This window comes from Condylostylus longicornis, unplaced genomic scaffold, assembly GCF_029603195.1.
Source record: "Condylostylus longicornis isolate FDR11 unplaced genomic scaffold, ASM2960319v2 ptg000040l, whole genome shotgun sequence".
Lineage (NCBI taxonomy): Eukaryota > Metazoa > Arthropoda > Insecta > Diptera > Dolichopodidae > Condylostylus > Condylostylus longicornis.
In genome coordinates, this window is record NW_026578009.1 from 15314566 (window position 1) to 15326604 (window position 12039).

The 12039-nt window shown below is 26.0% G+C and overlaps 1 protein-coding gene across 6 annotated transcripts in view; it reads left to right on the forward strand.

The window, feature by feature from the left end:
* The window catches only part of LOC129609872 (afadin), a 164707-nt gene that overhangs the window by 137241 nt on the left and 15427 nt on the right, over positions 1-12039 (forward strand). For all 6 annotated transcript variants that reach the window (XM_055522031.1, XM_055522033.1, XM_055522029.1 and 3 more), the window contains 2 exons: positions 7421-7605; positions 8550-8714. In XM_055522031.1, coding sequence (XP_055378006.1) covers positions 7421-7605; positions 8550-8714 — 350 coding nt within the window. The remainder of the gene's footprint in view (positions 1-7420; positions 7606-8549; positions 8715-12039) is intronic.

Here is a 12039-nt window from a genome sequence, read left to right on the forward strand (position 1 = left end):
AACAGATACGAATAGAAAAGAGTAGAAAAATATTAAAAATTTGCTAATTAAATTTGCATATTTTTAGGCATTTTTTTTTTTTTTTTTTTTTTGAAGAAAAGAAGATAAAAGTAATTTGTAAACGATTATTAGGAAAAAAAATAAAACCAAAAACTTGAGAGGAATAAATTGAAATTATTAAAACAAAACAGAAAAATTAACTTCAAAATATAAAGGTGTTAGAATGCTGTAAGGATAAATGAATTTGTTAATTTTTAAACCTACTTAAATAAATAAAATTTGGGCCTTGAGAATGATATTCCGGTTTTTTTCGTTCTTTCTTTTTTTTGCCTTTAAGTAATAATTCTTAACTTTTTAACTTTTCGCCAGTTTAAAAAAATTTTTTTTTGACATATTAGAAAAGTTCTACATTCACAAGAATTTCAGCTTCTTATTTCCCAAACCTACAGGTAAAGTTATTTTTCCCCTTCTAAGATTTAGGATTTTGTATTAAAAAGTTTGGTTGTCGTTTGAAAAGTTTTTTTCCACGGAATTCGATATGATTTGTAAGAAGGAAGATTTTAAAATTTAATTATTTTTATAATTTTTATAGCTTTGTTTCATTTCTTTTTTTAAAATTAAATTTGATTAAAATAGAAAATATTTTTGGACGAATTTCTGAATATTTTCTAAGTTCATTGTCAACTTATACTTGAATCTATGGCGTTACACAATGTAGTTGGCATAAATGTATTTTTTATATCTAATCTTTTGGGTCAAATTTTAGCATTTAAAACTAACGCGATGGTTAGAATAACTAAGCATGCTATTTGTAGCCTTATATAATGTTAAAAGACTCGTGCGTCATAAGTCCTTAATTATTTAAATTAAAGTTAGGAAAAAAATGTGTTTATAAATTTTAGTCTGTTAATCTGTGCTTCTGCTACCGAAACTTTTACAACTTTAAACATAAAAATCTGAAAATCGCTACTTTTAAAATTAGAAAGTACGAGAACTACTACAAAACAATTTAGACAAATATTTTAATACCGTTATCCTAAAACAGTTTAATTGATTTGATTAATTTTAATTTGTCTTTGTCTTGAATAGTGAGGCGTAGAAGCGGTCTGAGGTATTATGAGTTTGCAAAAATTAAAAAATGATTTATTTTGTCAGAATAAAGTTTCTTTTCATCCTCTCAAGTTATCATAATAGAAATAATAAATATTAAAATTTTCGAAAATTAACAGAGTTGGTCTCTTCAACTTATTAGGTATTATGGACGTGAAATTTGGTATGGAGATTAGATTATATCTACTTATGGACAAATTGTGATATAAGAAGGTTATTTGAAAAAAGGCTATCATTGAATAATGCCAGGGATCAAAACTTAGGGGCAAACAAAACAAATCGTGTTTTAAGTAAAGAACAAATTGACAAAAAATTAAAATGTGTTCTTTGAAGGTGGGAAGTAGTTTTGTTTCTTTACAATATGAAGTGTCCCGAAAAAAAAAACCAGCATCCCACCATTCAATTTCTTAACTTTTTCATCAGAAACTAAAAAAAAACAGCCATAAATAAATAAATTTTTATTTTACCTATTATCATATTTTGAAGGTGTTCAAATGTGGAACGAATCGTGAAGGAGAATAAAGTTTTATGTTTTGTGTTTTGTTAACATTTTGACGTTGTGTTTTATGATCCGATCGAAAATGTTTTGCAACATAAATTTTTGTATGCTTTGCCATTTAAAAGAAAACCTTGAAGGAAAATTTTTAAGGTTTTTCATTTTGAAAAATAAAAGAATTTGTTTTCCTAATAATTTTTTGTTCTTTTTTTTCCGAGTTATAAGAAAATTTGAAAACTTACTTTTCCAATTTTCGTGTTTGTGTATTTTGTATACTTAACACCGTCTTTTTAGGTAAATATTTTGCAGATACATAATAGCAGTACTTGTTATGTGTGGAAAACACCGTATGCTAATAAAATTTACATGAACTTTAACATAAACACACACATTCATGCAATTATTTGCTTTCATTAATGATTGTTTCGGAAATTTAGCAATCTTCCTTTGACAAATATTACCGTGTAACATTAAAGTTTCACCAAACTAGAATTTGGAATTTTGTGAATTTTGAGAATAGAAGTTGTCTATCGTAAGCTAGTTTGCGATTTAAATGTTCTAGTTCAGCCTGAAATATTTTAAGTATTTTTAATTTATTACTAATAGTTTGTAGCGTATTTAATCAGCAACTCACTAATTGAACTAGGTTTTCAAATTTTATTTTTAATTTTAGTTCTGATTTTTTGTAAAATAATTACGGAATCTGCCATATCAAATTTATGGAAGATTTATAGAAAAAATATCAATAGATTTGTTATCAATTATGGTTTGCTGACGTATAGCAACTAAAAACGCTAACTCACAAGTTCTCTGTCTTTAAAATGGCTGTGATACGGTATAGATATAAAACTTAGCCGTATTACTACACTAAACCGTATTAACATATTATTGCATTTTGGAAGTGAAAATATGTTTCTGAAGGTCATAAGTGAGAACTCTTTTCTTTCAGTTTTCCATTTTGAAAGAATTTTGAAGATTTTCAATTTCCCAATGTCTTCTGCCAACAGAAATAATATGAATGCAATTTTTAACTGAACAAAATTATTTTAAAACGTAATGTTACAATTTTCAAAATAAAACTTTAATAAACTTTTCATGACTTGTAGTTTTGTTTGAATTGTATTCTTTCAAATTGTATGTTTTACATTTCTTACACATAAAGCAAAAAGTTCTAAATTTGCCCCATGTAAATTAAAAATTTTGATTTTTTTTTGTGTTTTTGCAATTTTCCACAGGTGTTTTTCATTTTTAACAAAAAATATTTGTCTTACAAACATAATAATTTGAAAATGGATTTTTCCTCTCAAAACTTAAAAGTTGTAAAATTAAACTGATTTTTCGATGGCTTTGTAATTCATTATGCTAAAGCACATATTATTCTTAACACCTATAAGGCATGCAATAGGAGAGCTTATGTTAACACACGAAATTTCACGTGTTGTATTTTCAGAAAAGACTTCTACACATCAAATTTTTTAGTAAGGTGTTGGTCTCTCTATGCAACCATGTAGCTCAATTTTGGTTAAATTAATTGATATTTAAATTTATTTACAAGATTTTACAAATCGATCAGAAATTTTCAGCATTGAAGCTTTTATGAAGAGTCGATATCATATGTTTGATTGTTTTTAAGAAGATAATTATCAAATTTTTTTTTAAATTCATGCATGTACAACAAGTTGACTAACAAAATTTTTGATTAACGTAACAAGTTTAGTGAAAGTTTTCTTGTGCATATCCTTATACACCAATGCCGAAGTGCATAGAGCGAAATTCATTACAATCTAAAGGGCTCTAGTGCGATCTCAGATTGTGATTAGAAACATGAAATATTAAAAAAAAAATTGTTATATTACTTTTGTGTATGCTACGTATATTTAACATAAAATAATTGAAATTTCAAATTGCCCATTTTTTCACAAAAATTTTTTTAAATTCTAAAGTTCGTTTGTACCAAAATGTAATTTAATTGCTTTTGTTTTTCTTACTCTACTGCGTAAATATGCATTTTTTCTTCTATCGTAAATGATTTTAAAAATTTTCATTTTAAAATTAAATAAAAAAAATGTTTTTTTCTTTTCAAAACTTTTTTAATTTTATTAAAAAATTTTCCACACGTACCCATCTACCTTTTATTAAAATTTAACGTTACTCTTACCGCCTTCCAGATATGAAAACAAATAAAAAGAATTTAACCCCAACGCAAACTTCCACATTTTTTTATTTTAAGACACGAATTTTAACTATTTTAACTAAAAAAATGAAATCAGAAAAAGAGAAAATAAGTTATAAGGCCCCTTAAGCAGTTAAGAATAATAAAACCTCAACAATAAAAGCTTATGTGTAATTGCAATTACATTAATAACTTGTCAATGAAATCTTAATCTGCCAAAAAATTCTTATAAAATAAAATTGTACATATTTTGGGCCAAAAAATCCAACGTACCTGGCTTTTTATAAAAAGTACAATTTTCGAAAAAAACAGAAAATTAAAAAAAAAACTCCCTAACAAAATTTAAAAGCTCCAATTTAAAGGTAAAATTTTCGTCCAGCACCTTTTTTTAAGTGATTGAATGCACTAATCGGCCAAATTGAATGTAATTGTATGCGATACATGTATAAATTACCTTATGATGATTAAATAAGGGTTAAAGAATCATTGCTCAAAAAAGAAGATAGTCGAGAAAAAAAACAAGAACTTTTAAAACTACTTGAAAATGATTTTCTTATAAAAGATAAAAAGGAAGGATATTTTACATTACGAATGGTTTTAACATAAAGGAACTTGAAATCGGAATTTAGAAAAATCCGGTCTTTAGAAACATTTCGGTAAATAGATGTGGCAGAAAAACAGGAAGAATAAATAAAATTATGATTTTTTTGTTCCCTTTCTCTAAATGATGATGATGAGAGATAGTGTTGCATTGCAACTTTTTCGACTCATTTTTCTCTTCCATACAAAAAACTAATTTCGAAAAAGTAAAAAAGAAATCGTTTACGTTTGAGTACTTAATAAGGAAGAAAGAATTTTACAGATTTTTACTACACCATTGGAAAAAAAAATTGTTTTTTAGTTTGTTTTTCTTTTTCATGTAAAACGTCTTTGAATTGAAAAGCAAATATTTTTTATCTTCTTTAATAGTTGTTGAATTTTAATAAAAAAAAAAAAAGTTTTTATAAATTTTTGAAGCATGAACAATCACTTAGTTAATAAACTTCGCTAATGCACTTCTGCATTTAAGTGTCAGAAATAGTAGAGATACCATTTAATATCGTTAAGTAGAACAGTTGTATTTTTTTATCATGAAGATTTTTAAGAGAAAATCATTAATTTTAAATTTATGAACTGAAGTATAAAATATGAATAAGGTTATGAATTTAAAATGATTTGAATAGTGATGTAAGGTGATAATATTTTGTTAAATCTTGTTCAAATGTTATGTTCGATTTAATTTTGATGTTTTAGCATTTCTCTTGTTTTCCGACCCCATTTGATCCAAAAAATTAATTTTCTGAGTTTTTTTATCCAAATCTATTCTATTAAATCTTAGTTACAATTGATTAAGATCTTGCAATAGCTGCCGTACAACTCCATAAAGAATTCATCTCGGAAACTATAAAGCTCACAGTATTTCAACTTTGCATAAACGATAGTTGTATAAATTCATGCAATAGCTGCCACACAAATTTCAAATATAATTTGTTGTGCTATTTGCCTGACTGTTTTGCCTCGTAAAATATGCTTTGACGTTTAAATGGAAGCTGAACAATTACCAATTTCAATTAAATTTTGTTTGTTTATTCATTTAAAGTTAAAGTAACAACAAAAATAGTTAATCAGAATCAGTAAATAAAATTTTTTGCAGCATTCTGGAACTTGGGTCCCATTATTTTTTGTCTGAGTAATAATGTTTATACAAACAGGCATTATATACACGAATATATAAAATTATATATTTCTGAATTCTTGTATAAAATGTTAATGTAACAATGCATGAATATTAATCATGATATTTAAAGAACGTTATTCGATTTTTATGTTAACGTGAAACAAGAAAGAAATTTACAGTGAAATTAAAAATTTAATTTCTGTTCTTCGAAAATTCTGAGGTACTACCGAAAATATTTTAACATATTTGAAAACTGATTTGGAAAAAACCGTTTATTTTACAGCTGCAGTCGAATTTGTCATTAGTTACTTTTAAACTAAGTGCTGTGACGATGTATTTTCTGCCTGCTGAATATATTCTTCACTGAATTGGTGCTTGGTAATTAGTTAATGAACAAATGTCTTGTATAAACTGAATAATAACAACATCTACTAAATTACAAAGTTTCCCAAAAATTATTTGCCTATTTTTTTACTTCTACTAGAAACTGCTTATATCGCAGAGTTTACATTACTTGATTTTCCAGCTTTTTGAAGTTTAGACAAATTTTCCCACCTTATGAAATAAGTAACAAATCAGTCACTTCAAAAACATGTATGTACAATACACATTAAAAAGTGAAATACGACAAAAATGATATCTTTGACATACTAGCTCATTGTTTACATAATTCGTTTTGATTTCACTCGGTCCGCCCATCAGCCCATCGGTCTGTGGGTGAACATGTTTACAAAACTTCTACACCCTTGAAGACAGAAAGTTTAAAATTCATATGTATACATAGAGATATACTAGAAACTTATTTTTTTAGAAGAAAGTTTTTACCTAGGCTCCCCCTTCTAAAAGTTATAGTATTTTTCAAATTTTGCAAACGCAGAACAGCAGTGGCTAGCTTCTTTTACCGCTGCATACCATATTTGAACTTTAAAAAAACAAAATGCGTGTCAAAATTTACCGTTATCTTAAGTACGTTTCTTTTTTCAAATTTTTCATATCGTTTTTCTTCTAGACCTTAGTTTGTAGAAGTCTGCACCTTTTAAAAATTAATAAATAGTTTATTTAATTAGAAGAAAATTTTCCTCCCTCGAAATTTGTAAAATTTGGATTTGTCGAATTGCGAAACTGCAATCTTTTCCAAATTTGAAAACTAAAATCAAAATCACTTCAAATCAAAAATCACTTTATATTGAAAACTGCATAAACCGTTCATCCTAAATATATGCAATCCTATTTTCAATTTTAATAGTGTGGTAGGTGTACATAGATTGCTTTTCAAAGCAGTAATTTCACTTGTTGAAGGGAAAAGTGCTATATTACAAACCAATTTGGTCAAACTTCATTGGTTTTTTATATGCTTCAGGAAATTAATTTTTGTCGCTTGTGCGTTGTCTCTGCTACAATGGTGATATTTTTTGTATATATGTGTACTTACATGTAAGTACATATGTATGTAAAGACTTACATACATATATTTATAATATGTACATATTAAGTAAATATTATGTAATCAGTTTCACGGTTCGTTAAGTATTGAATTATCGAATTTGCTGTTAACTTATGAATTTTGAAAGAAATATTTAAACAAAAAAGAAAAAAAAAAAAAGAAAATGAAAATTATGTTTGTCACTTTTTTCGAATTAAAAAATAAATTTTGCGTATATTTGAGTACCTATAAAAAAAAAAACTGTTTATCCGATTACGATAAAATAAAATAAATTTTTTGCTTTTGTTTTTCGTTGAAGAAAATTATTGAAAAGTATTGTGGTTTCAACATTAATCACTATATACTCCCGTCTCCAGATTGGTACACATTAATTGTATAACTATATACGATATTATATTTTGTAATATTTTGTGAATTTATGAAGAAGCATCACATTACGAGAATTTATAATAATTCAATTTTTGTAATTTATTATTACAGGTTCTATCATGTTTCATGTAAGACGACGTCCAGCCGATTCACAGCCAAGAAGAAGAAAAAAGAAACCTCTTGGTGTTCCAAATGGAACAAATAACATATGTGAGAGAGAAGGACCAATGCTTGTTGAAGTAACGCATAGTGGTGATGGAGGTAGACGTATTAAATTAGGAAGTGATCCAGTTGAGGTAAAATTAAATATAGTTTAAATTCTCTTAGAATAGCATTCATTTACATAACTACACATCATCAGTTGAAAAAAAATTTAGAAAGTGTAAATCGTCAGCTGGTTGAGGTTTCATAAAAAATTCTTTGAATTTGTTTTATTCTATATTCTAATTGTGTTAGAATCAAAATAAATTTTATTCTATTTGCGTTAGAATCAAAATAAATATTATTTTCCAAAATTGATAAACAAAAATTATAACTTTTCGATGGCTCCAAAATTTCGTCTTAATTATTTTTATTTTTTGGTCCTCTATAAATGCCTCAGTTAGAGGACTCGGAAATAAAATTCCATTCACGTTAACATGAGAAAAACGTTTTGGGCTTGGAAAATTTCTTCATATTTTTTCAATTCAGCCAAGGAATGAATTTATAATGAACCACACGTCGTTTTGGTGAATAACTAATATTTTATTTAATTAATTAGTTGCATTAACTAGGCTACAAATTTTGATTATACGAGGGATAGATAAAAAAATTCAAACAACTACCAACTCTCGAATAGGTTTTCAATTTTGCTTTATTAGCAAAATTATGATTTCAAAGTATTTCACAAATTGATAAGTAGAAAGTTAGTATTTAGACAAAACCAATAAAATGTTGAAGAAATTGAATGTGAATTTTATCTATTAAATAAGATGAATCTTTTTTGTTTTTCTTATACTTTGAATTGATATCCAATCGATTTTTGTTTTTTAAATTTTCAATATGGCAACTTAAGTTAGAACAATTAAAAAGGAATTTAAATTAATTTTAACGTTCAATTCTCAATGGTATTGTAAAATTTTAATAATAAAATTTTTATTAAAAACACTTTTTGTAAATATTTGTTTTTTTATTTGATTTTTGATTTGTTTATTTATTTTAATTTATTAAGTTGTTTTACATTTATTACATTTAATTTCAGGTTGGATCAGCAAATACAAATTCATTGCAATTATTTGGACCATCAATACAAGCACGACATTGCCTGATATCATTGTTAGAGGGTGTGTGTACTGTTACACCATTGCATACAGATGCATTAACATTTGTAAATGGTCATCACATAACACAGCCAACAATACTACACGTAAGTTGTTTTTCTCTTTATTTTTCCCCTTGCGAATATTAATGACATTATTTTTTAAAAATTTAATTAAATGCCATTAACAGTCATGCTAACAATATAATAAAAATTAAATTTGTATTTTATATTATAGAATATTTAAAGAATAATTAAAGATACTTGAAATTCTGTTTTTTGTTTTGTATTTCATATTTCAAATATCGACAATTTAAACATTTTCATTATTTCCCTTTTGTATGTACGTGGGGTGGACATTCAATTACATTTCATTTTTTATCTTAAGTTGATAAATGTCCTTATAAGTATTATTTTTATTTCATTTGTTATAAAATCATTGTGTCAGGGACTTCTAAACCCTTTTTAGTTTCGATTAATATTAATTTAAAATTTAAGATTAAAATAAATTTAACGTAATTAAATAATGTTTCCCACTTGCGTAATGATTAAACGTAAAAGCTTGGATTTTATTTAAGAAAATCGTATCTCAATTTCCGTATTTTCTTTACAAATAGGAACTATGTTATTCATTGTTCTTGCTCGTAAGACGTAAAGTAAACAAAAAAATTTGTCATTGACATACTTACATACATATAAAAGTTTTCCTTTTTAGTCATCATAGCTATCAATATACAAGACGCAATCATTCACTGTGATGCCATGACTGGTTCGGTCTTTTTTGCCTCCTACGCGGTTCCTAAAAAGAGCGCTCGTCCTGCCACAATAAATTGCGCATAATAATTCACTTTCGTGCAACTTTACCCTGCTGAATGTAAGATTTGTCATTGAATTAAAGCCTGGAACTAAACTTTCAGCTTTATGTTTTCCAATGTTTGTATATGGGTATCTGTTATTACGTTAATTTTGCTTTAAAAAGAAACAAAACAATTTTTGGAATAGCAAATGAAAAACTTTTATTTTTTAAAAAAAGTTTTTTTTTTAATTTAGAGGGGCATTCTTATTGTTTAGCGCCCATTATAAATGCTTAAGTTGCATATATGGCAGATCCGGCTCTGGATATAGTATACAAACCAAGTATAAAATCTTATATGTATACATGTACGAGTATCATGTTTGCATACGCTATAAGCTTGAATTTAGGTATAAATTGTATTCCGATTCTCGTCAGGAGACCTGCTTTACATTGCATTAAAATTGTTTTACATATGAGATTATTGACTTGTTTTTTTTTATTTTAAAACCTTCATTGGATTTCAATCCATAATATATTTGAGAATCATTGGTTTTTTTTATTCCATTAATATGGGAGTGGTATAATTTTAGTCAACAATTAAATATATGAAATAAGAAGGTCTTTTATAGAAAAGAAATCAATGAAAAGAATATTAAAGAGAATATACCTACGAATTAATTTTGAGTATGCGTGTGTGAGAGTCCAAATTAAGTCTGAAATAAATCAAAATTCATTTTATTATGACGATGTATGTTTAAAAGTTTGTATAAAAATTATATTTAATTCGAAATCAATAAAATTAATTTTTAAGTTTTTTCTCTTTAACGATTACATACAGTAAGGGGGGTATAATTACCACATCAGATGTCACATATCAGACATTCAAAAAGCAAGAACGTCCTTTTTCAAGCGATCAATGCGAAAAATCATTTCCTGGCAGATTTCGGCCGGTTTGTGAACTTCTGTATCTCCAGATTAATTCGAAACATTTTAAATGAAAATTTCTATCTGAGTTTATTTTTGAGAATTAATAAATTGGAGGGCGGCAGATATCGACAACTGGATTTTTATTACAAGTCAATTTTAAACTTTTGATCGTTCGCAAGCAAATATTTAATATACAAGTTCTGTTTTTCAATGAAACTAGCTGACGAACTTTTCAGGAAAATTAAGTTCCAGAACATATTTAAGAAGCAAATTTACATTTTTAGATGGTTATTATTTTCTTAAAATTTAAAATAAGCGTACAAAATACATTCAGGCTTTTATAAGTCTTTCACTAAATTAATTAGAACTAAATTTATTGGAATTTAGCAAATGTAATCTAAAAAAAACAATAATGTTGTTAGTTGCTGACTACACCAGATTTTTTGTACGTTATTCCCGTATTTCTCAATTTATATACATACATACATGCATGTGTTAATGTATAATCTATATAATAATTACTTTTTCCGTCTGTGTATTCATACATGTACTTCTGAATTATTAAGTATGATACAATTTAGTTGAGTTTTACCTGTAAAAATACTTTATTGTGTAGGTGTTAAATGGTTTATCCTTGATAGAAAACTTTCATAATTTTTATTATTATTATTATTATAGGACCTTAATAGAAAATTTACTAGATAATAAAAAATATTTTTTATTAAAGAATAAATTGGATTTTGTGAAATGATAATTGTCCAATAATGTTGATGCGCAAATTGAATATATTTTTCATTAGTTGTATACAGTATCAAAGTCTATTGAATCTTTAATGATTGCTGGTTGTTATAAATTTTAAACATTTATTATTAACTTAAAGTACGCATATGGATTTCAAAAGTTGTATTTCCATCTATGTCCTGGAAATTATGTAGAAGCTAAAACGTTTTTTAAATTTTTGTAATTACGTTATATGAATATACTTATGTTATAAAATTGGGAACGTAGAAAGGAAATTAAGAGCAAAATTGAGACGCTAGTGTAATTTAAACTTTAAAATTTAACTTGATAAAATTCTCCTCAAACCTTTTTTATTTAATCAATTTAAAAACCTCAGCCAGCGTGATGGCTTATTTTATAGGGTTAATCATATTTGTAATTTGCAAGTGTCAATTGAAATAATTTTGGATTTAATTACAAGAAAAGAGTTGACGATTGTACATAAATTCATATATGTAAATATGTATGTACTTTTTGAATTTGAATAAATTTGTTTCAACTTGAGAATTCATTACAATCTGCGTTCGTTGCATTCTTATATTACTAAAATAACACATGCTAACAATCGAATAATCAAACCAGTCCGACCTAATTTTTCCTAAAATCCAAATCAAGAAAAGTTCATCAATTTAAAGTATATAATATGCATTAGCAGATCAGCAGTACATAGGTAGTTACGTACCTTTTGTAATTCAATTAAGTTTACAATTAAAAAATACCATTAACAAATATCACAAATTAAGATAAAAACAATTTTTTTTTTAAATACATCTATGCATATACCAAATTTTACAGATGTAACACTATTATTAATTAAACAATACTATTTGCATGTGTAGGTTATCTTTGATTAGTGATTGAAAAAAAATTTAAATATCATAAATGACGTCAACATTCTTAAAATAGAATTACACATACATACATAATTAA